At 50.9% G+C, this 26,477-nt stretch overlaps 1 protein-coding gene across 1 annotated transcript in view; it reads left to right on the forward strand.

Moving 5' to 3' along the window:
* The window catches only part of LOC146808461 (transient receptor potential cation channel subfamily M member 2-like), a 3,976,112-nt gene that overhangs the window by 2,557,212 nt on the left and 1,392,423 nt on the right, over positions 1–26,477 (forward strand). Inside the window, exon 24 of the mRNA XM_085623954.1 lies at positions 11,976–12,114. Within this exon, the coding sequence (XP_085480080.1) occupies positions 11,976–12,114 (139 nt within the window). The remainder of the gene's footprint in view (positions 1–11,975; positions 12,115–26,477) is intronic.

Below are 26,477 nucleotides of genomic sequence, written 5' to 3' on the forward strand. Positions count from 1 at the left end.
CATACTACTGAACACCCGCTCCGCACGCAAATATGCCATCAAGCTCTGGCACTTGCTCGACATAACATGCTCGGACGTCGCCTTCCTGACAGAGACCTGGTTGAACGACTCCTCCCACCCGACATCGCCATAGCCATCCCAAACGGCTTCAAGATCACCCGCAGAGACCTCACCAACGCACCCCACCTGCGCAACGTCATCAATCTCTCCCTCAAGACCGCGACCTTCCCAGAGAGCTGGAAACACAGCGAGGTCAACACCCTACTAAAAAAACCTAAAGCAGACCCAAGAGACCTCAAGAACTTCCGGCCCATCTCTCTGCTCCCCTTCCCGGCCAAGGTCATCGAGAAAATCGTCAACAGACAACTAACCCGATACCTCGAAGAAAACAGAATCCTGGACCCTTCCCAGTCAGGGTTCCGCATCAGCCACAGCACCGAGACTGCCCTCATTGCTGCCACCGATGACATCAGTACCCTGCTTGACAACGGCTAGACCGCAGCACTCATCCTCCTAGACCCCTTCGATGCCGTCTGCCACTGCACACTACGTGCACACCTCCAAGCCGCAGGGATCCGAGACAAGGCTCTGGAATGGACCACCTCCGTCCTCTCAGGCAGAACCCAGAGCATCTGCCTCCCCCATTCCGGTCCGAAGCCTCTGTTGGACAGGCCACACAGAGGGCTGGCTCCCCCCCCCGCACGACAGGGCCCGAGCTCCGGCCCACCCAGCATACCCCCGTGACAAGCCCCTGTACTCCGTCTCCCGACGGACCCTCTGCCCTCGGACCCCTACTCATCACGGGGTCCAGCCCCACCGGCTTCCCCGGCCAGGTCAAGCCGCCATCTTGGGCCCTGCACCACGCGGCCGCGTGGCCTCACCTCGACCCTAACCCCGGGCCTGGCCGGCCCCGACATCCCGGCACCACCATCCACCCAGGAGGTGAGCGGACCACTTGGCAGGTCAATGGGAGAACGAAGCGTCAAGAGCTCTTCCCCCGCCAGGTGCCGATCGCCTCCAGCAGCCCCCAGGCGCTGGCTCCACCCCCTGCTGGGTGTCTGGACACCTTCATCCCGGACCCTCCGACCTCCAAGTGCGAGGGTCCGGACATCAAAGGGCACCAGCCCTATAACTAAGACAGCTCCGGAGCAGGAAGGCAGTTGTATCCTGGAGTCGAGAGACACCGAGTGAACTCAACCCTGACGGTCTACTGGCGCTGCCGTAGCCCGCTCTTGTGAACCATCGTCTTGCCTGCTGGCGCTGCCGCGGCCTTCTGCAACCTTCATCTTCCTGGGACCTGCTGGCGCTGCCGCGGCCCGTTGTACCGACCATCCTCACCGGGACCTGCTGGCGCTGCCGCGGCCCTCTGCAACCTTCATCTTCCTGGGACCTGCTGGCGCTGCCGCGGCCCGTTGTAACGACCATCCTCACCGGGACCTGCTGGCGCTGCCGCGGACCGTTCATCTTCCAGGGACCTGCTGGCGCTGCCGCGGCCCGTTGTATCGACCATCCGCACCGGGACCTGCTGGCGCTGCCGCGGCCCATACCACCTAACCACCAAGCTCGAGGATTGTGAGCTCATCACCAGCTCAGCCGAATTACCTGATTGGTAAATAGACTGTCCCGCTACCCCCTTCCCTACCTTACGAGACTCTAATCGAGGGGACCCCTGAGTCCAGACCTCCTTGTACCATTTTACCGTACCTTAAATAAGTGTCGATAAAGATCACTGAACCTTATCCGTGTGTGATATCTGTCTGTGGGGGGGAAGTTACTTGTCTGTACGATCGCTGGAGACGGCTCTCCCCGGAGACCTCTCCTCCTGACCCCGGCCGACCCTCCCGGTCCGTCTACCTTTTCTAACATTGGTGGCCAGCGGCGCGATCCGAATCAACGCGTAATCGTACAGAGAGTAGCTCACCCCACGACAAAGCACGATGTCGACCAAAGATAGCAGCTCCACCGAGAAGTTCCAAATGGAGAAACTAGAGGAGTACAACCACCGCGAACTGAGACAATTTTGCATAGAACTTGGCATTGCTACCACTGGCCTGAGTACCAAGGATGACCTAAAGCACGCCCTTGAGTCGTGGACAGAAACGGGGGTCGCAAGACCCTCCGACCAAAACAGCGTCACACCAGAGGGGAACGCCACGACTCCCGAGGAACGGGGAACGGGCCTATCACCGGAGGAGATACGAGAAAGAGACAGAGTCAGACTGCACGAATTAGAGATGGCACGACTCAAGATGGATGGGGAGCTCAAGTTAGCTGAACAGAAACTCAACCTCGAGCAGATGCGGATTCGAGAGGAGCGAGAAGAAAAACAGAGACAGAGAGAGCTGGAAGAGAAAAAGATAACGCTCGAGCACGAGCGCCAATTGGCAGAGATAGAACTGCGCAAACAGCATAAGGACTTGGGGGTGCCTGAAAGACCACACACCCCGGGACCAACTGAGAAAAAAGTTCACATCCCCAAGGATGTGGTCCGCGAGTATGTCCGAGAAGACGACATACAACAATGGTTTAAGGCCTATGAGTTCGCAATGACCTCCCACCGGATCGACCGGAGTGATTGGGGAGCCGGACTTTGGGGGAGATTTATCAACGAGGGTCGCGATGCCCTGCTGCAGCTCCCCGATCACCAAATGTCGTCCTACGACCACATGAAGGCTGCCCTCCTCACCCGCTACGGCCTCACGCCCGAGATGTACCGCCAGAGGTTCAGGGATTGCACCCGGATCCCAGGTACCACTTGGGTGGAATACGTGAACTATTTCAGCCGGGCCTTCGAGGGTTGGATCAAGGGAAGTCAGGTCACCACCTACGAACAGCTCTTCAACCTCATGGTATGGGAACACCTGTCAAACAACTGCTTCGTCGAGCTCCGGCAGCATCTACTCGACAGTAAGCTGACTGACCCCCGGCAGCTCGCCGCCGAAGCTGACCGGTGGGAGAGCACCCGAGTGGGCCGGAAAGGGCCACACGACCAGAACAGAAGCAACCAAGGCCAGCACCGTCCTCGGGGAGGAGGAGGAGGCCAGGGGCGGGGGAGAGACGCCTTGCCAGCAACAACCGTGGCCAGCACCCCGCCGCCGACCGGCCGGGGCAACCCCCCGTTGCGGCCTGGGTACCGAGCCAACGTCACGTGCCACAGATGCCAGCGACTAGGCCACTACGCCAACGATCCGAACTGCCCGCTGAATTAAACGCCCAAACCCCGCCAGGTAGCTGCCGCTGCCCTGGGGGAGGAGCAGTCGTTGGAGGGTCCCGAGGAGTGTGAGCCGGACCAGCAAGGGTGGGAACCGGCCGCCATGGTCCTGGCATGCTTAGGGGGAAGAGACATGGTTCCGCGGGCTCCCCTACCCGCCAACACCAGGAAATACGGTCAGTGGGTGACCATTAATGGACAGAGAGCTGAGGCCTTGCGCGACACCGGCGCCAGCGTGACGGCCGTCCGCTGTCACCTGGTGAAGCCCAAGCAGATCTTGCCGAACATTCTCTGCCCCGTCCGCTCGGCAGATAACTCTGAAAGCATGTGCAAGATGGCCTGCGTCCCGTTTGAATGGGGAGGGGTCTCCGGCCTACTGAAAGTGACGGTCCGGGACGATGCCCCCGTGGACTGCCTCCTGGGGAATGACCTCGAGAGTTCCCCGTGGGCCACCGTCGAGAGAAGAGAGCACTTGGGGATGCTGGGCCTCCCGGACTGGGCCTGCATAACCACCCGATCCATGGCCGGCCGGGCCGCCCCCCGATCAGAAGAAACCGAATGGCCGGCACCTCCGCCCCCGGTTGCCCCCGTAGAGGACAACGGCGAGGCCGACCTCCCAGACCCGGCCCCCGAAGAAAACGCGCAACCCCAGGACCTTCCGGATCTGGCTCAGTGGCGGCAAGAAGGGGGGCCCACCCAAGAACAGTTCCGCCAGGAGCAAAAGACCTGTCCCTCCCTCGAGGGGCTTCGCCAACAAGCCAGCACCCAAGCCGCCGGGGACACCACCGGAACCCACTGGGTCTACTGGGATAACGACCTGCTCTACAGCGAGCAAAGAATCGCCGAGCTGGGGGCCAGTCGAGTTCTGGTGGTACCGCTCCGCTTCCGAGACTTTCTACTCAACCTAGCCCACGATGTCCCCCTGGCTGGGCACCTGGGCCAAGATAAAACGTACAGTCGACTGGTGACCCACTTTTTCTGGCCAAAAATGAGGAATGACGTCCTGAACCACTGCCGATCGTGCCCCACATGCCAAGCAAGCGGGAAGAGTGGCCGGAAGCTTAAGGCTCCTCTACAACCCTTCCCGGTGGTCACCACCCCGTTCGAGAGGGTGGGGATAGACATTGTGGGGCCGCTGGACCCTCGCACGGCACAAGGACACAGGTTCATCTTGGTACTAGTGGACCATGCCACCCGCTATCCCGAGGCGGTGCCCCTACGGACCGTGACCGCTCCAGTGGTTGGCCGGGCCCTGATGGGGATCTTCTCCCGGGTAGGCTTCCCCCGAGAAGTCGTCAGCGACCGAGGTACGAACTTCATATCGAAGTACATGAAGTCCCTCTGGCAACAATGCGGGGTCACATACAGATTCACGACCCCCTATCACCCCCAAGGAAACGGACTAGTGGAGCGGTTCAACCGCACTCTCAAAGGGATGATTGGGGGATTGGAAGAGCCTCTCCGTCGCCAGTGGGATGTACTGCTCCCGTGCCTCCTCTTCGCCTACCGAGAAGTACCCCAGAAGTCCCTCGGCTTTAGCCCCTTTGAACTCCTATACGGACACCCTGTGCGAGGGCCCCTCAGCCTCGTGAAGGAGGGCTGGGAGTTGGCCCCCCTAACGACCCCTCCAGACGTCTTCAAATACCTCCTGGCCCTACGAAACCAGACCCGGCGCTTCAGGGAGATGGCCAAGGCGAACCTCGAGGCCAGTCAGGAGGACATGAAAAGGTGGTATGATCACAATGCCTCCTCCGTTGAGTTCGAGCCTGGGCAGCAAGTATGGGTGATGTCCCCCACCGAACCATGTGCCCTGCAAGACAAGTGGACGGGGCCCTTCAAAGTGGTCGAGCGTAAAAGCCCCGTCACTTACCTCGTCGACATGGGGTCCACCCGGAACCCCCTGCGGGTCCTCCACACCAACCGGCTCAAACCACACTTTGTGCGCTCCGAACTAAGCCTCCTGATGGCGACCGACGGTGGTACAGAAGAAGACTCCGAGCCCCTCCCGGATCTCTTAAAGACTCAGGAGAAGGACGGCTCCGTGGATGGGGTCCGGCTCTCCGACGCCCTCACTTCGGAGCAACGCCAGGACTGCCGGGACCTCCTGCTGCAGTTCGCTGCCCTGTTCTCACTCACCCCCGGGGTCACCCCTTGGTGTTTGCACGACGTAGACACCGGGGACAGTCCCCCTGTCCGGCACCGGGCCTACCGCGTACCAGATCGGGTACGGACCTGCATACAGGAGGAAGTGGCCAAGATGCTCACGATCGGGGTCATCGAGCCCTCGGACAGTCCCTGGGCCAGTCCGGTTGTATTAGTTCCCAAGGCCGCTGCCCCCGGCATCGCCCCTGAACTGAGATTCTGCGTCGACTACCGGGGCTTGAACGCTGTCACCCGGACCGACGCTCATCCCATCCCCCGAGCAGACGAGCTGATCGACCGGCTGGGGGCCGCCCGCTACCTTAGTATCTTCGACCTGACGGCGGGCTACTGGCAGATCGGCCTCACACCCAGGGCTCAGGAACGGTCAGCCTTCTCCACCCCCGATGGCCACTATCAATTTAAGGTCATGCCCTTTGGCATGAAGAATGCCCCCGCCACATTCCAACGTCTTGTGAACCAGGTCTTGGCAGGGCTCGAAGAATTCAGCGCTGCCTACCTGGACGATATCGCTGTATACAGCCGCCACTGGTCCGACCACCTCCGTCACCTCCAAGAGGTCCTCCAAGCCCTCCAGCGGGCCGGCCTCACCATTAAAGCCGGCAAGTGCCAAATTGGCCAAGGGTCTGTGACCTACCTGGGGCACCAAGTGGGAAGCGGGCTGGTGGCCCCACTACAACTTAAGATTGCTGCCATCCAGTCCTGGCAGCCCCCCGTCACCCAGACCGAGGTCCGAGCCTTCTTAGGGCTCACCGGCTACTACCGGCGGTTCGTGAAGGACTACGGCAGCATCGTGGGGCCCCTCACGGGACTCACATCCAAGAATCAACCGAAGCGGGTCCACTGGACTCCTGATTGTCAAGCGGCCTTCGAAGAGCTGAAGGCCGCCCTGTGCACCGCCCCGGTGCTCCAGGCCCCCGATTACAGTCGGGAATTTGTAGTACAGACCGACGCCTCCGACCACGGCATCGGGGCCGTCCTCTCTCAGCTGAACCCCGAAGGTCATGACCAGCCGGTGGCCTTCATCAGTCGACGTCTCCTGGCCCGAGAACAGCGTTGGAGCACCATCGAGAGGGAGGCATTTGCAGTAGTGTGGGCCCTCAAAAAGCTCCGGCCCTATCTCTTCGGTACCCACTTCCGGGTACAAACCGACCATCGACCCCTGCAATGGCTGATGCAGATGCGGGGGGAGAACCCAAAACTCTTGCGCTGGTCCATTTCCCTGCAGGGAATGGACTTCACTGTGGAGCACCGGCCAGGCCAAGACCACGCCAACGCGGACGGCCTGTCCCGCTTTTTCCGCCTCGACGAAGAGAGTCCCCAAGGAGATGGGTGACTCTCCCCGCCTTCAGCTGGGGGGGACGCATGTTGGACAGGCCACACAGAGGGCTGGCTCCCCCCCCCGCACGACAGGGCCCGAGCTCCGGCCCACCCAGCATACCCCCGTGACAAGCCCCTGTACTCCGTCTCCCGACGGACCCTCTGCCCTCGGACCCCTACTCATCACGGGGTCCAGCCCCACCGGCTTCCCCGGCCAGGTCAAGCCGCCATCTTGGGCCCTGCACCACGCGGCCGCGTGGCCTCACCTCGACCCTAACCCCGGGCCTGGCCGGCCCCGACATCCCGGCACCACCATCCACCCAGGAGGTGAGCGGACCACTTGGCAGGTCAATGGGAGAACGAAGCGTCAAGAGCTCTTCCCCCGCCAGGTGCCGATCGCCTCCAGCAGCCCCCAGGCGCTGGCTCCACCCCCTGCTGGGTGTCTGGACACCTTCATCCCGGACCCTCCGACCTCCAAGTGCGAGGGTCCGGACATCAAAGGGCACCAGCCCTATAACTAAGACAGCTCCGGAGCAGGAAGGCAGTTGTATCCTGGAGTCGAGAGACACCGAGTGAACTCAACCCTGACGGTCTACTGGCGCTGCCGTAGCCCGCTCTTGTGAACCATCGTCTTGCCTGCTGGCGCTGCCGCGGCCTTCTGCAACCTTCATCTTCCTGGGACCTGCTGGCGCTGCCGCGGCCCGTTGTACCGACCATCCTCACCGGGACCTGCTGGCGCTGCCGCGGCCCTCTGCAACCTTCATCTTCCTGGGACCTGCTGGCGCTGCCGCGGCCCGTTGTAACGACCATCCTCACCGGGACCTGCTGGCGCTGCCGCGGACCGTTCATCTTCCAGGGACCTGCTGGCGCTGCCGCGGCCCGTTGTATCGACCATCCGCACCGGGACCTGCTGGCGCTGCCGCGGCCCATACCACCTAACCACCAAGCTCGAGGATTGTGAGCTCATCACCAGCTCAGCCGAATTACCTGATTGGTAAATAGACTGTCCCGCTACCCCCTTCCCTACCTTACGAGACTCTAATCGAGGGGACCCCTGAGTCCAGACCTCCTTGTACCATTTTACCGTACCTTAAATAAGTGTCGATAAAGATCACTGAACCTTATCCGTGTGTGATATCTGTCTGTGGGGGGGAAGTTACTTGTCTGTACGATCGCTGGAGACGGCTCTCCCCGGAGACCTCTCCTCCTGACCCCGGCCGACCCTCCCGGTCCGTCTACCTTTTCTAACAGCCTCCGAGATCATCTGCGGCATACCCCAAGGTTCCTCCCTCAGTCCGACACTGTTCAACATTTACATGGCCCCGCTCGCACACGTCGCCCGACAACACAACCTCAACATAATCTCCTACGCTGACGACACTCAACTGATCCTCTCCCTCACCAAGGACCCCATCACCGCCAAAGCCAACCTCCATGAAGGAATGAAGGCCGTCGCTTACTGGATGAAGACCAGCCAACTGAAGCAGAACTCGGACAAGACGGAGGTCCTCATCCTCGGCACCAACCCTTCAGCCTGGGACGACTCCTGGTGCGCGACGGCACTGGGAGCAGCCCCGACACCCACCGACCACACACGCAACCTAGTAATCATCCTCGACTCAATGCTCTCAATGACCAAGCAGGTCAACGCGGTCTCCTCCTCCTGCTTCAACACCCTCCGCATGCTCCGCAAGATCTATAGATGGATCCCGACATACACAAGAAAGACAGTCACCCAGGCCCTCGTCAGCAGCAGACTCGACTACGGAAACGCTCTCTACGCGGGTGCCCCGACCAAGCTCATCAAATGACTACAACGCATCCAAAACGCCTCGGCACGACTGATCCTCGACGTACCACGCTACGGCCACATCACCCCCACCTGAGGGACCTGCACTGGCTCCCCGTCAGCAAGAGGATATCCTTCAAGCTCCTCATCCACGCACACAAGGCACTCCACAAGACCGGCCCAGCCTACCTCAACAGACGGCTCTCCTTCTACATCTCCAACCGCCAGTTGCGCTCCGCCGACCTCTCTCTAGCCACCGTCCCATGCATCTGAAGAACAACCCCCTGCGGGAGATCCTTCTCCCACCTCGCCGCCAAGACATGGAACACCCTCCCACTGAGCCTATGACAGACCCAAAACCTGCTGACCTTCAGGAGGATGCTCAAGACCTGGCTGTTCGATCAGTAGCGCCCCCCCCCAGCGCCTTGAGACTATGTGGTGCTCTTTACAAATGATTGATTGATTGATCGGAGACAGCTGTGTATTGTTCTTACTTACCTCTTTCAATTCAAGTATTATTGTGTATTTGTGTTTATATCTCTGGCTAGGAGATATACCAATGTGTTAGTGAGTGTTGTATAATTAATAGACATATTTTTATAAATACTCTAGTCTATGTGATTCTTTTTCTTTTCATTTAACCTACACTACATGATTAGGTATGGTAAAACAAGCTGCTTAACTGAGCCTGAAGGTTGCTCTCCGCAGCTACCACTTGAAGAGCTTTCTATTGTTGTCTAAGGCCACTCAAATCACCATAAGGCTTGTCTGGATCAGTGCAGGCTGCTGCACCTAAATAGGTGTGCACCATATACTAAGCCAGCCTCCTACAGCAAGGTATTTTGGTGTAAATACGGCATGGTAAAGGTTTTTCCCCTGCCCAGAGCTGAATGTTTCATTCAAACAAATCATCTATGTTCACAATATTGATACATTTGTGTTAAAATTTGCCTTTCTTTGTGTGCATTTTTTGATAAATCTGAAGTGAGTACATTGCACTGCTGAATAATTTCTTTCACAAAATCTAAGGCATAAGGTTGTGGGTGCAACTCAATCTGAGGTAAGTAAACCCTGCTCAAGAGTCTGCCTACCTTCTGCCCTTACAGTGATTTCTGGCAATCTTGAAAAATGATGGGAAACAGTAGTTCCCTGAATTGTAGCAAGCGAGCCCCAGCTCTTGTGGGCAGGAAGTCAAGAACATTTTGGAACAAATATGGTCATATAGTGTATTTTAAGCACACCATAATTTTGCTAAAACGCAATGGGCTATGAAAGCGCAATCAATAAATATTCATGTCCTGTCACAGTGTGCCAAGCCAATGAAACTTGGCGCTCCCAGGAGTGGACTATTTTTTTGTTCCAAAAGTGCAGCCAGGGCCCCATATGTCAAAACTGACTTCCAAAGTCCCCCCTATGCCATGACTGTCCCCTCAGGCCAAACATTACAGACAAATCTGCCAGCGCTGGAATTTTGACATCAGTTCCCTCCATATACCACGAGGGTGACCCTTAAGTCAAGAAATGTCAGAACAAGCATGTTGTCATGGTACCCCCTACCGTATGCCAGTGGAGGCTGGTCTTGAGAGCTCAGGGTCGCTCCTGGTGGCTCTGTCACTTTCCTCAGATCCCTGAGGTTAATTGCAGAAGTCTTGAGGAGGTTTCAAGAGAGAGAAGGAGGGAAGGGCAAGGTAGAAAGAAAGGAGAGAGGTAGGAGAGGAGAGAGAGAATGGATGGATGGATGGGTGGGTGGGGAGGAGGGAGGATAGATAGATATATGGATGAAAAGACAAAGCACAAAAAGACAAAGGGAGCCGGGCCGGTGCGAGTATTTATGACTGAGCTGCTGTTGGTCTCCAGTCTGACTCTGGGCAGGTACAGTAGTCCTGTCTTGTGCTAAAGGTAACACAGACTAAACCCACCACCTCCCCACTTCGTCATGCTGACACCGAAACAAACAATGAATTCCATAGATACAAGTGGTTGAGATGCTTGTCGGCTCCATCAGGGGCAGCAGCTGCGGTGTCAGCCTGGACCGCTCCATCTCTTGAATAGCTCATCGGGGAGCCAAGGACCGAGGCATTGCGTTGCTCACTTCTGTGGCATGTGTTTTGGGCATCAAAGAAATCCTGCTACATCTGACATTGCTTGACAACAGTATGAGGTGGGGGGTGCCCACAGGCTAGATTGAGGGCTTATGCTAGTCAAGAGGGCTACATTGACAAAAAGGAAACTTTTTCAGAAAAGAGGGTTTCTTCCCAGGCGTTGCCCCCAGGACTTTAAGAAATGACTGGTGGTGGGCGGAATGTATCATGCTGCCTGCAGAATAGGCAGAGTTTGGTAACTCTGTGTTAAACTTCTAATGCAGAGTTCTGGCCAAATTATGCCAATCGCCGCTTGGTGGGACTTTTTTCCCACAAGACTCCAGAAATGCGAGCTGTTGAGCGCAAGTGAGATTTGGCGTCCCCTAGCGGGGTTTTCTAAAACAGGTGGTCGCTGGTGGTCATCGGTGGTCGCGGTCCGAGGCCCGTTTATCGAGTAGATATGCTGCCACTCGAGTGGATTCTCTTCTCGGGATTGAAGCAAAATCAGCTTGAAGGGCTGGTTGTTCTCGTCTGCACTGCATGGGGCCGTTGGCACGGATTGTTCCGAGCTGCTCCAAAGAGTATCAGCTTTCCATTCCCAATGCCAGGGGATCCTGGCGCAACAGGCAACACATGCCTGCCACAGCCCCCTCCTAACCCGCCAAACTAAGCAACTGCAGAGACCACCGTGGGGGACTCCGAGTATCACAGAGGGTCTCTGCTGCCATGTAATCCTGCTGCTGCCAACACTGAAATTATGGCTGGATGTATTCCCTAACGGAACGCAGGGGGGTGCCACCTCTATTGACTTGGGGACACCAGGAGCCATTTCTTGCCCTTGGTATCGGCCCTGGACTCATCTGACTCCTCCTGCTCTGATAAACACTGCTGCAGCAATTCATATACTAAAAACACCTTACAGGAATCAATTACATTTGACCCCATGTGACTTCTTCCGGTGGCAGCTTAAGCTTCTGGTGAGCTATAGGCCAGCCAATCACATGCATCATGGGAGAGTACAGCAGACCTCTCACCCTAAGGTAGGGAGCTTTCCTGAGCAGCTGTCCTTGTGCTGCTGAGACCCATAGATTCACTCCTAGTGGCGGAAACGTCGCCCAAGACCCCAACAGACTGAATGCGTGAAAATGACAAACTGATAATTAGATATTGAGCAAGTGATGTCGGATAGCCTAGTGAGTGGACAAGGTCGGTTACTAAAGTTTACGTAATGGTTTATAAACATAAGGTAGCTATCAGAACGATGTATTTTTTCATCATGTGACATTCCTAGCAGGTACTAGATGGTAAATTAAATAATTAGTGAGGATTCATTAATGTAATCTGCTGTTTGTGGTTTGTATGTGTATTCCATGGGACTTGCAAGTTATTTTTTCTGACGTTTCTCTAATTTCAGTCTCAATGCTCGAGGCGGATGTGAATAAAACTGCACTTCTCTTATCCTGGGAGGAAAACAAGAAGGAAAAATACCTCCTTAAACAGCGAGAAGAACAGAGTCAAAGCACAGACATGAAAATAAGAGACATCTCCAACAAGTAAGTCTGTCCCTCACACCACTGTAATGCATATGGTGATGCAGGCCGGCACTCCCTCTGCCTGGAGATCATTCATTTCAAGATGCCTGCTCGCTCGCATGCTATGGTACTCAAAGAGCAGCTTGTGCACTTAACATGCAGAGGCTCATGGTATACAAAAATACTAAGCAGCCCCACTCTTTAGATTTGCAGTCACTTGACATCACCATCTGCCCCCTGCCCTCCACGGCCTTGTGCAAAGTGTGGACAATTTATGTACACAGCATATCGCCTGGTACTCCCCAACTCCCCTTTTTTACCTTTTGTACCCACAGCCCTTGTCCGGATGGGGTCTCCCTCCCTCCTTCAAGGCAAGTATTAAGACCACACCATTTTTGGATTAGGGGGTGTAAACCCCCGGCCGTATTTATTACAAAATTAAAAAACATTAGTTATTAACATTATGTACAATTACGCAGAAAGTCCAGATACATTGTTGGGCAGATGATGTCACGTGGCTAACCGTAACAACTCTAATACACACGACACTCGTACTGTAAATCTAACAATGCATTTATTCACTTTCTGCGTGTCCCCTCTAGAGCCTACGGCAAGGACATTGACTGTCAGCCAGCCAGATCCCAGCAAACTAGGAGAAAATACTCCGCCGGAGTAGGCTTGCGCAGGGGTACTGCTTATCAGACGGATACTTGCCCCCGGGCCCCTACTACGCCCTGTACCTTAAACTCCATAACGGGGGCTGCAGAAATTCTGCATACTTGCGCCCTGATGCGCGTGCGAGGGTGGCCACAGGACCACTGGAAAGATTACTCCCCTGGCCCCCGCACCCCAACAGCCTACCTACCGGCTGTCACTGCCCCTGGAGTTACATGGTTCTGGCCACTAAGGACCGAAGACTATGCTTACCAATCATGACCTTACCGCCACAGGACAGCATAGTTGCCCGACTATCTGTCCTCCCCCTCAGCCCACTAGGAGGTCATGCCCTGTAACTCGGGCCCTCCACCCATGCTAAAAATGTCCTCCATGAATGCCTGATTCCCTTTGAATGATATGTGAAACCCGTCTTGCAAAAGAACTGATCACCCCGGCTGTACCCATGTCCTATTGAAATCCGTTTCGGGGTCATGTCCTATTGAAAACAGTTTAGGGGTCCTGAATGGCTTATCAGACTTAATGGTGATCCGCTTTGCCGCGTGATTCACTGCTCGCACTGAACCGTCCCCTCTCCATTGGAACCTGGGGATCACGTGAGACCACACGATCATAGCATCGGGGCACCTCTTTGCCAACCATCCCACCTCAGGGGGCAGCTCCTCAACTAAAACCCTCCATCCTAGGCGAGCCGGGTCGTTACCCCCTAGGTGCAGGATCCAGATTGCTGGTGGTCCCTTACTTTCTTTTAAAGCGCGATTCGCCAGCTCCCTGAAATGCCCTACACACAGGCTGCCCTGTCCCTGTCCCTGCAACTCTATTCTTGTTCCAAACTTACGCACTCTGGCCTCGTGAAACGGCAAACAAGCCTGAAAATAGAACATCCGTCAGTGTATTGCCCTACTGACAGGCTAACAACCTACACTACTGCACATTATACCATGTAACAGTGTACTGATGCAAACTACACCCTGAGTAACAGGATACAGAAACTCGGAATTCACATGAAACAGAACCAATGGACTACAGTATGTGTAGCCGCACGTAGCGCTTATAGCAGTTAGAGGACCACCTACCAACCCTCTTGACCTGCTCCTCCCTTAGACCCATTACCACTACCTTGGTGGCGGGTCCCAACGCTAGCCGAATCCAACCCGGCATCTTGGGTGCCGAAACCCATGACTCTTGAACTGAAAGATAGTGAGGAGTGACCCATCGCCACCTTTGCAGAAGTGGCCCTGACATCTCGCCGTCATTGCCGTTCAGATCATCTTCACAGGTATCACATTCATGGATCCACCATACATAAAGGAACATAAAACACAGATGATTAGTGCTCCTAGCCTTTGGATAAGAGATGTGGTTTGCATGCCAGGCCCATTGACTACCTCATGAAACTGTACCCTACCTTTACCACCCACACCCTCAGCCCAGGTTGCATAGGGACGGTGTGACCCAATGCGGACATCAACTGCGCAAGCAAACGGATGCATAGGTACTGTGTGCCACCGCATATATATCTAGTGCGAAAAGTGTACCAACCCAGGGTGCATAGGCACTGTATGATATGACCTAGGCATTTTATGCCGCAATGCGCCCACGCATAGGTACCGTGACATAAACACGGACATCCAGTGCATAAGTGTTCAGACACCAGTGCGCTGAGGTACTGTGTGGCACAATACATTAATATTATAAGTGTACGAGCCCAAGGGGGTGACGAACCACAGGCATATAAAGCTTGATTGAACAAGCTCCCAAGGTGCATAGGTCCTGTGTGACACAACATGGACCTACCAATGCCTAAGTGTTCAGGCACAAGGGTGCTGAGATATTGTGTGATACTCATCATAAGTGTATGAGCACCAGGTTGCATAGGTACTGTGTGACAATCTACAGGCATATATTGCGTACGTGTACCAGCACACAGGTGCAGAGCTATAGTGTGACATAACCAGCTTCCAATGCATACGTGTGCCTGCAATGGGTGCATAGATGCTATTGGACAACAGACTAATTCATATTTATAACAGCACCTGCGTGCCTATGGCACTCTCGAAGGTGTGACCAAGAGGCCTGGGATGCGTTGATGTGGCATCACAAGTACTGATAATGTATGTACGCGACAACACAGGGGCAGGTGTTGTGTGACACAATACATCACTTTTTATAATCATACGCGCACAAGGGTGCATAGGTACTTGTGACAATCCACAGGCATATATTACAAACATGGAAAAGTGGCTGGATTATTTTTGCGCACAACCAATATATGTATATATAAAGCACAGAAAGTAAGTTGCTCAAGGGAACAGAAAGGGAAACGGCCACATACGTCCCAATAATCCTCCGTTACCAAGGCAAACAGAGGATAAACCTGCAAACAAAATATAGTTCCCGAGCACAAACAAATACGTATCCAGATCAGAAAATGTCTAAGTTTCAGGAGAAAAGTCAATCCATATATTCAATAGCAAAATCTTCTTTATTTTCTTGTCTCCCGAAGTCTCATTGCATGATGGTTCACAATATCAGGTAAGAACAAAAAGTTGCAGCCAACACGTGTTTCGTCTTGAGTAAATGACCCAACGACTTCCTCAGGGCAAATCTCATATAGTTAAGGCAATACGTCACACATAGATAATGACTATACTCAATGTCGTGTAGTATTATGCCTGAATTCCTTCGTGTTAATCCAAGTTTCAGCAATAGCAGCTATATAACTGATTAGAGCTATCAGTCAAAATTTTTTCAAGGACCATCTCGAGAGTAACAAGGTTGAAATATCGCAATGGAGAGTGCTCCGTAAGTAGTATTAAGCAATTCGTATAAGCCCCAACGCTGTATGGTACTGCTGTTTAACAGTTTAATGCTACTTACGGAGCACTCTCCATTGCGATATTTCAACCTCGTTACTCTCGAGATGGTCCTTGAAAAATGTTTGACACGTACATACGGCACTCTCGAAGGTGTTATAAACAATGCCTGGGATGTATTGGTGTAATATCACAAGTGCTGGTAATGTATGTAAGTGACCTGACAGATGATGTGACGCCAACAGTAGGGCATCAGACTTTCAATTCTGAACGCTTAGACCTCAGTTGCCTTACATAAGGAACATTGAACTCATATTTTTAATGAGAGCGCCTAGCATGCACTAGTTGCATTAAGTGAGGAACATTACAATCAAATTTTCAATTAGGAGCGCCTAGCATAGCACCAGTTGCATTTACATTAGGAACATTGAAATCAGACTTTCAATGAGAGTGCCTAGCATAACACCAGTTGCATCAAGTGAGGAATATTGAAATCAAACTTCCAATTTAAGAGCGCCTAGCATAGCATCAGTTCCGTTATATGAAGAACATTGAAATCTGATTTGCAGAGACTTTGAGAGCGCTAAGCGTAGTATCAGTTGCATTAAGTGAGGAACATTGCAATCAAACTTTCAATTAAAAGTGCCTAGCATAGCATCAGTTGCATTACATGAGGGACATTTGACATCAGATTTTTTTTTTAGAGACTTCGAGAGCGCTAAGCCTAGTACCAGTTTCATTACATGAGGAACTTTGAAATCGTACCTTCAAATGAGAGCTCTTACCCACGAAATGTTCCTGAAATGTATTTTCTGGATCTGCCTAAGACATGGATCTTTTCCACCCACATATCTATGGAACCGTGTGCTATAGGATTCCTTGGAGTGGGCGCAATGCACTCACTACCAGCATCACTCTGGATGATTCCCATCTCCATCTACCTGGAACCATGAACACACAGCGGCAAATCGCTTCTATTCAGCCCCATATCTTAATGGGATGGCTTCTGTTAAGCAGCTACCTGGAGTCCTAAAGGCAGTGCGTGTAATGCAAGCTTGCTTGCTGACTGGAAAGCCAGTTGCTGGGCCCTCTGAAGTTTGGGAGCCTTTGACTCCAAAACCTCCCTTGTAAGCTCGTTCTGACAATACAAAAACACACATTTACTCTCTCACTGCTACCTGGATATGATACCGGTGAGGAAGTATCTCTCATAAACCTATTGCGATGCAAGTTTTTTGGGAAGCGACCCCATACAGCACAAAGCACCAACTGTTGCAGGGATTCTGCTCATGCACAGAACTATGCGCAGGAAACCAGGACCTCAGTGAATTGTGGTGTACCAAAAACTCACCTCAGAACCCCGAACCCCTATCCGACCAGCATCAGTGTCCCATTCATTATCCGTATTATCTCGGAGGTCCCAATGTATAGACAACCCAGAACAAGCGACTTAGAGTACTCTCCGGAATGGTGGGAATCAGAAATACCTGTTCGTTATTATTCTCATATCAGTCCACAACAAGAGGATACAAAGACACGATAGAGTTTAAAATGTTTATTTTATAAACTACGTGTCCTAAGATGCAGTAACATAAGCAGACAAATGATTAAAAATAAAACCATCAGCATTGTTACAATACCATAGAAAATAAAGGGAGAAATCATGTTATAAATGACAGTGGAATGCAGCCACCTTCCCTTTACTAATAAGCTAATATTATTAACTAATAGAAGGTCTCTAGGTTTGAATGGGGAACCCCATACCGTAAAGATCAGCTTAGTTGAATCACATCACAGGATCAGGTGTGCTCTGCTCCTGGGAAAGCTCTTCTTCAGAATGTGTGTGAGGCATGCAGACTGCAATATTAAAAGCTCTCGACTTTCAGGTATTTGCAGCTGCGTGTGTGTTATGGCTAAATAGTGGGCCGATCAACCTGAACTCAAAAACATGCATTGTCTGGTGACCCAGACTGTTTCGTTACACAATGTTCAGACCAAGGTCGCAGCGCACGTCTAGGGATGTGAACAACAGGCAGTTCTCATGTGAAGAAAAGGCGAGCAAGCAGTTTTCAAATAATAACATGTATCTGCAGTGTCGTGTGCAAAAGCAGCAAAAGTGGCAAGATGGCTTTCTAACATCTAACGCGCTTATGCTAACTTAGCAATGTATGTTTGTAAATCGCAGCCCTCACTACACCCCCCCCTTGATCGGACCACTAACCAATAGGGATACAATTAAGGAACGCGGAGTTCAAGTTCAATAGAACGGAACTAAGAGTACGAATTGGCAATCCATATAAAGGGCAGTGAAGGTTCGAACAAAGAAAAAAACCGATAAAAGGAAAAAATGTGAATGGAAAAAAAAAATGCAAAGGCAAGGCTCAGCGAGAAATTGTGCGTGAAGGAAAGTTGGACGACATCCAAGTTAATCCATCAATGTATAAGCACAGTATGTAGCTTCCAAGAGGAAATCATTGGAACGTTCTGTAAAAGTGTCCGCCATCCAGTCAAGCAAGGCAAATGAACATACATGTTCTTCGACAACTGGAGCCTCTAGCACAATCAGAGGGCAACTGGCGTGTTCTTCAAGATAACGTCTTGCCAGGAAGTCGTACCGATGTCCCAATTCCCTAGGACTCCATGTACCGCTCCACAGGCCATAATCCTGACACCAGAACAGTCCAACTCATGAGCCACTAAGGGACTCATTAGTCGATCATAATCCGGGGCAGGAGACACCGAGTTCGACAAGCACAAATCCAGAGCCCATTCGAATGGACAATCTAGGCAATGAAAAACAGGTTGTACGCATGTAAAATATGAAAATCGGAAGGACAATCCATAGGCTATGCTCAAAGTTGCCAGTGGTAATGTTCCATAGTATTCAAGCATCCGGTTACGAAGATGGAGCAGCCGGGACAGTCTGTCGTGTGACACAAATTGTGCAGCCATTGCACAGTAAGCAGACCAACAACAGCACCCCAGCCACGAGGACGAGAATCAACAGGAGACCGCCAAAGATGCTGGAAAAAACAGAATGAAAAAATGCCGGGATCACACCAAAAATAGTTTGGAAGGAGGTCACAAGGCCGGAGCCCACAATTTTGAACAAGCATTTGCAATGCAATAGGTCTCGCATTTGCAAAAGTTTGAGTTATTGGCATTGTAAATGACAAAACTTTTATCTATGTGTTGGTTTTGAAAACAGATAAATAAACGGCATTGTCATTTACAATGCCAATAGCTTAAACTCTCGCATTGTAAATGACAATGCCTTTTTTTTGTTTTTAATAAAAAAACATAAATAAAACGCAGTCATTTATAATAGCAATAGCTGAAACTTGTGTCAATGTGAGACCTATTGCATTGCAAATGCTTTTTTTTTTTACTTTGCTCATGTGATGGCAATAAATATCCAGCATAGTGAAATACTAACTTAAACGCTGACCCTTCTTCCAAAGACCAGTTCCTGCCGAGTCTCCCAAATAATTAGTGGCTCTTATTTGCATTGGATAATTCTCGTTCACTTTACACCCTTTTGTGGGACACTCGGAGTCAGAGGCGCAAATAGAGACAAATTTTGGGGTGGTGGGGCACCAAATTTTAATACATCTTTATTTTTTGCTGGACTTTTGTTAACCAACAAAAACCAGCTTGCAACCCACTAGTGGGCCGCGACTCACAGTTTGGGAAACAGTGGCATAAATGGTACACAACTGCACAAATACAGCACCTGCACTTGTGTGTACAAGTCATGAAGGTGTTAGGGTTGATACTATTGATACTATTACTTTTAAGTTGAGGCTGGCACAACTGTTCTTTTAGGCAGCAAACACCACCAACCATGCGGGCAACTAGAGCCACATTTCGGGGGGGGGGGGGGCTGAGCAAGATTTCGGGGGGGGGCTAAGTCTTCCAGCCATAGGCAGAGTGGCTGTAAGAAGGGGTGAAAACATAAAAGCCTCATTAACGAGTAAATGGTCTTTTAAAGACCTGTGAAGTACTCGGATCCGGCTGCAATTAGACGGACGCCAGCCCGCGAGGCTGTCTCAGATGGGCTGACATACATGACGGGGGGGGGGAGCTGAAGCCCGGTAAGCCCAATGGGTGTTGCGCGCCTGCCACCAACAGAACACATTAAACAGAACACTGAATACATATCAAACTCAGATGCAATATACCACAAAGCTAGTTATCACTGGACAGGGCGCCTCCTTCTCTCCCTCTCAGCTGCTTAACTTCATTTAACTTTGGCCTGGGTAAAATGGGCCCTGGTACGTGCAATCTGGTCCGCTTGCCGCAAGTATTTCCAGAACTACCGGCAAAATGTTTAGTTTGCCACTTGGGCGCTCACTCTTCCAAAGACGTAGGGCAATTTTTAAAATTCTTCATTGCAGTCTGGCGCTCTGCATTTGCCCTTTGAGGTGGTACCCTGAGGCAGCTGCCTACAGAGCTTTTTATGGAGCACTGGCACCGAGTCTATTGGGCTAAATGACCTTTTTTAGAAGTTGAAAAGCTTTAAGTAAAACATGCACAGAGTGCAAAATACTCATGTATTACTGTTGTTGGGTGTGGGGGTCCTTGAACTGTGAGAGGCAAGCCTCCAGAGGGGCAGCTGGACACTGATGGGGGAAGCAGCGCTGCTGAAACATGATCTGATATTACAGCCTCCCTCAGATAAGAAGAAGAAAAACACACAGACACCCAAGATCAAGGAGCAAGCAGGATGTCCCTCACGTACATATGAACCACCTTCTTTGATAGACACAGGCAAATCCCTCTCACATTACCAAGAGCAAGCAGAGCATCCCGACAGTATTACATACAGCAAATAAGCCCATGTTCTCACACATACAGCAGCACTTTTCCACAATTGAGAGCAGTTATAACTCAGCAGACACCATTAAGTAATGACACGCCTCCGCTAACCCCACAAAAGTTAGAAAAGACAAAAAAACTGTTCGCTGCGACACCCAATCAGCTTGACCCTCCACCACAACACACACAGGCCCAAGGGTATTTGTGAGTCCGGCTCCACAGCCCCTGGCAAGAGTGGTTTGGAGGCAGCGATAAGTTTGGAAAAATTAATATTTTTGGACACACCGTCCAATATGGGAAAGCCGGAAACGGGGGGGGGGGAGGGAGAAGAGAGAGGAGAGAGCAAGGACCTGGGCAGAGCAGGGGAACGGGGCACTGGGAGTAGGGAATGGACAGTAGGCACGAGAGGGCATAGAAAGGAAGGTGGGGGGCGGGAACGGCAGGAAGCTGGTTTTGGCTTTTGCTGTTGGTGTTAGGACAAACACAAATCAGTAAAACTGAAAGCTACTGTTAATTTGAAAGCCTAAAGGTATGGGCTAGAATGGAATAAATCCCTCAATGAAACAGGCAGGCAGGTTTAAAGACAACGTCCTTTCCAGACCCGCCCAGAAAACAAATTAACATTATGATTTACTTCGATTTTTTTAGACTTTGGGTATCGGAGGTACTCACAATTGACACTGAAAGATGTACACCACTACACAAATGGCAAAACGACAAACTTACCGGCCACGTGCCAGGATTTTCGGCGGCAGTACCGGCTGCACCCGGGGGAACTCTCTGCCTCGTAGCCCACGAGAGGGGTGCAGATGCCAGCGGACACCTGGCCCAGGAGGAGGAGGACCCACGCGTAGGTGGTGTTGAAGCCCAGCACCGAGTGGTAGTAGAGCAGAAAGTAGGTGAACCACATGGAAGGGCACAGGTTATTCAGGAAGTGGCCGGTGGAGTAACTCAGCCTCTGCCGGAGCGGCATGGAGTCCCTAACCTAAAACAGCCGCAATACGCTGAGGCCATAAAAAAACAAGCGCGCGCCTCCATGACGCAAGCTGCCAAACAACGGACAGCGGGAGGGGGGCGGGAACAAAGGGAACGGGGAAACAGACAGCGGGAGGGGGCGGGAACAAAGGGAACGGGGGCACTGACAATGGGAAAGGGGCGGGAGGATGGAGAACACACTCAACGGGAGGGGGTGGAACAAAGTGAACGGGGAAACGGACAGCGGGAGGGGGGCGGGAACAAAGGGAACGGTGACACTGACAACGGGAAAGAGGGCTGGAGGATGGATAACACGACCAACGGGAGGGGGGCGGAACAGGAAAAGAAAATGCCAACACTTCCAAACTCAGCAGCTAGTGGTGAACGGCGGTGGAAAATAAACAAGGAAGTAGTCCCAAATTGAGTAGCGGAACTAAACTGTAGTTGGTCAGTGCTGCTTCCTGCACAAGGGAAGCAAAACGGAAGTGACGTTTCAGACCACCAGCCAATGAATGAGCTACATAAAAAGAGCAATGCCAGATGTAACCAATGGCAAGTGACAAAACAAAGTGAGATGCAATGGGTGGAGTTTCAGTAGTCATACTTATTACTTGACGCCTCGCAGAGGCAGCGCATGCGCTGCTTTATGCGAGACCTAAAAAATTAGCCAAGCCCGCTGTTGATGAGGCATTAAAGATAGTTTGAATCAGGGCACCAAAATGAAGTGGGAGATCAGTATTCAAAAGTGCATGCCCGTCGGTGCGCGTATTTGCTACGTGAAGGACAAATGTTTCACGTGAAGAAGTCAGCGCGACTTCTTTTTGAGACAATAGATCCCTTATTCTGATCATCTTGTTGAACTCTGCTTTCAAGGTTGAAATGGAAGGCCAGATGGATACATCCAGCCACCCATGTGGGGGTGGGAAAAGGACATTCTTACAGCAAACTACTCTCTGTGATACAGTCACTATGTAGGGAATTCCCACTAGCATCCCGCAGCAAGCTTCATTATTCAAAAGCAAATAACTACCGTTAGCCAGTAACGTGAAAGAGGGAGTAATAGCTGGCACTGGAATCCCTTTCAAGACGCATGCTAAATTAGGAGCTAACACATTGCACGCGCCATGCAACTGAATGTGCCTACAGACTACAGAGTGATCAGGTGTGGTAGTGCATTCCTCACCTTTTAAATAGACCTCTTTACCATCCCTCATGCACCTGTATGTAAATGGAAGTGACTAAACTTCATGCAGGAAGGCAGTACCTAGTTGTTCATATCTGCCTAATGCATAATGTTTCATGCAAGAACTGAACTTAAACAAAGGAAGTGGTAATGTAATTAACCCGTGGATAAGTCACACAGCGGAGTTCAATTCGGCCACAGAGAAAGGCAAAGGTTCTAACTTTTCAATGTGCAGCAATGAATATGTTGCATCTTTCATGGACATGAATTGCTGTTTTGCAGTTAGATTAAAAGGAAGGAACAAAGATGAAGTATTCATGTAGTCCCAAGGGACTTTTCCAGCCTTTAACGTTTGCAATGTCCATGCAAACTGCATCATAGAACGCAATTGATTTTGACCATGATACAATACAGACATATCATCCTGCACAATATCAACAACAGATGAAACAATATTATCTAACGTGTAAATTCTGGAAGAAAGGGTGTTAATGCTATTATCTATGACAGCTAGAACTTTTTCCATATTGGCCTGATCAATAGCACGCAATCTGGAAGCAGCTTCAATTTGTGATAACTTCCAAACTTCGTTATAAATAGCATACACCCATCTTTTGGACCTGCCACCTACAAGACCTTTAACAAAATCATTCAAATCTATTTTGTCATGTAATTTAGATAAATGAAGTTTAACAGATGCCAAGGTGGAATGTTGCAGCCATGATTGGCATACTTTCCCTACCGAGTAGGTAGTAACAGAATGAGAAGATTCAAAATGGGGGTCTACACGAACCTGCGCATACCCAGGTTCCAAACCCAAAAAACGATGTTGACAGGAATCTGAGCCCGTCTGCCATGTTAACCATCCTTCCAAGTTTAACTTGGAAATATTGAAGGATGTATTAGAGATGTATGACTGCAACGCATCAAGGGACAGATCCGTATGTTTATCCCAATTAGGATAAGCACCCAGATCCGGAGTAGAGGGAGAATTCAGTTTTTTAGAAGTAGCCAATCCAAAGCAGGGGGTCTGAAAAATTGTTGAATTCAAAAACAACATGTGGTTCGGGATGAGGCAGGCACGATGCAAAGCTTCTGTTCCTTGTACCTGCCACGGTTTAGAACCCCAAACCGATTTAAGATCAATAGTAGCTTTCCACAGATCATAACCTCTAATTGCTAAATCATCCATAAAGGATTTGGAATATAATAATTTAGTGTGTGTCAGCCTAACCTTCGAGGCAGACTCAGATGCCACTTTAAAATAAAAGGAGGCAGGATTTGAAACACTGAAATCAGAAAAATAAGTGAATTTTTTCACTAATGTGGTGGAGCTGCACAGCATTGGCATTGGACAATGTTCCCATTGTGTATAATTTACAAAATTTCTAAACGTATTGGCTTTGTGAAGGAAATGATTGCCATAATGTTGATAGCAAAACTGCTCACCATAATTAGCAGTATCTAAATACAAATCCTCAGTATCAAATGCAGCATAATATTTCAAATCAGAAACAGCGCTTCTATGGCCTGAACGTTCCAATCATCAGAGCGGATGTTTTGCTTAACCACATCACCCATAGAAACACGAAATACATTTGGCACATTGATAACCTCAGTGGGACCATGAATTTGAAATTTAACAGCATCCCACGCAATCCCGTCTAACACAGGCCAGGCAGTAATATTTACAAAAGTCTGGTCCCTCTTCATGATGTGTGATGAGGAGTGGGGGGCCAATGTACCATCAATTAGTCTAATCGTAGATCTTTCTTTTAGGTAGTGTCCATTCACAAGACGAAAAAATACCACCACAAATCCAATGGACATGAACAGAAAAATACATATGAGCACCAGCCAAATGTAAGTCTAAGGGGGAATCAAAAAATTTCTTTTAAACCAGACAGCAAAAATTGAAACTTTGGAAGGGGCATTGGAAGTCATTGAGTTAGTATCAAAGGAGAAACGTGACTGGTTAACTGCGGTGGATTGTAAAACAGGCAACGGTACATCTGCGGGATAAGCATACTCAGTATCTTCAGGTGGACCACCAACTGGTGGTAGCAACAAAGGATCAGTAACTGTATGCATCTCGATGGCAATATCAGACAAGGTGGTAGAAGCTGGAGCCAAAACAGAATTTCTTAGCATCGCAGGGCAAGAAACCGCTGGAGTCATACTAAGAAGAATCGGCCACTCGCTGTAGTTTGACATTGTCAATGGAGATGTACCTGTTATCCTTGTGACCAGGAAGTGGAGGTAAAATTACTGTTCTTGTACCCTGCACACCAAGCACTGGAACCGGGGCACGATAAGAGGGGCTGAACTTCTTGTTGTCCACCTTCTCACGGACCAGGTCACCAACTCGAGGTAGCCAGCCGACTACCGGGATCTGAAGCGCAGCATCAGATGTGGAGGGCACGTGTTCCTTTGCGAGACTGTCTCTGGCTTCTTGTAGAGTCTGCAATACAGCACAGTGATCATCTACGTCAAAGGGTGTGGCTGACGTCGCCATGTCTAGACCATCAAGGTCCGGGACAAACATTCGTATGCCAAAGAGCATCATGTATGGGGTCCGCCCACCCAGAGACCTTCTAGAGAGATTATTAAATGCACGTTGGACGTTATACAAATTCGCTCCACCACACTATTACCCTCAGGTCGGTAGGGAGATGAAAATTTGACTTGGACCGCCAAATTTTTCATGGCTTCTTTGTACGCCTTAGAGGCGAACGCCGGGCCCTGATCAGAATGAAAGGTACCACACGCAACACTTCCCACAAAGACACTCAAATCCCTGATGACAGTACGGGCATCAGCACTCCTTTGTGGCCATACCCACAGAAAACGTGTGCACGAATCCACTGCAACCAAGATATACTTGTACGCAGTATCAGAGGAGAAAGAACCGCAGTGATCTAGATAAACACACCCCAGTGGTTTATCAGATATGTACAACTGAGTTTGTGGTTGGCGCGCAGCAGTTGAAGGTTTAATCTGCTCGCAAATGTCATAATCAAGAACATAAGCGCGAGCTTGTTTATATAAACCGCACCACCAGTAACGTTGTTGTAACAGAGAAACAGTAGCTGCAACGCCGGCGTGGGCAGAGGCCATACCCTCGTGAGCTGCTGATATCAAAGATGGTCTACAGTCCGCGTTGAGAATCAATCTGTCACCAACGTCGTTAATTCTCACTAATGGGACGTTACCAGGACTTAAGTGATAATGGTAACGAGAAGGGAAACCTCTTGGGTATTACTTCCCTTCTCTGTGGCAGCAATAGCTGCCAAGATGTCATCATCAATCCTACTTTTGGATCTTGTAACTGCTGCTACTAGATATGTTGCCACTGCTGTTTTTGCTGCCTCGTCAGCTAAGCTGTTGCCGACAGCGTGGACACCAACTCGCTGGTGCCCTAGAGTGTGAATTACATTCATGAGAGACAGATGTTCTTTAAGTTCTGCCACTCTAACCCAAAGCATTTTGTGCTTAATTGTGCTACCTTTGGAATCACGATATTCATTTTGAGACCAAAAGAATAGATTGTCGTTAAAGGACTGAACACAGTAAAACGAGTCACTCACTATAAGAGTAGTGACCCGAGGATCAGCAAACTCCAGTGCAAGCACCAGAGCACGAAGCTCCGCCAATTGTGCGGTACAATCACCCAATGACTGCGTATGCACAACATCAGATTGGAATTCACCATTTACGAAAGTACCCACCACAATTGCGCAGGCCGCTGAATAGGCATGCTTCGATCCAGTCGCCGGTTGCGCCGAACTGTCAGTGTATATGACACTATGGTAATCTTCGAGCGGGCGCAAAGACAGAGGAGCCGGATGAATGAATTCCTACTGCAAGTACTCCTGAGTCTGTAATGAGGCATCAAAGATATAGGTGACATCGGGCGA

Source organism: Triturus cristatus, chromosome 8 (assembly GCF_964204655.1).
Source record: "Triturus cristatus chromosome 8, aTriCri1.1, whole genome shotgun sequence".
NCBI lineage: Eukaryota > Metazoa > Chordata > Amphibia > Caudata > Salamandridae > Triturus > Triturus cristatus.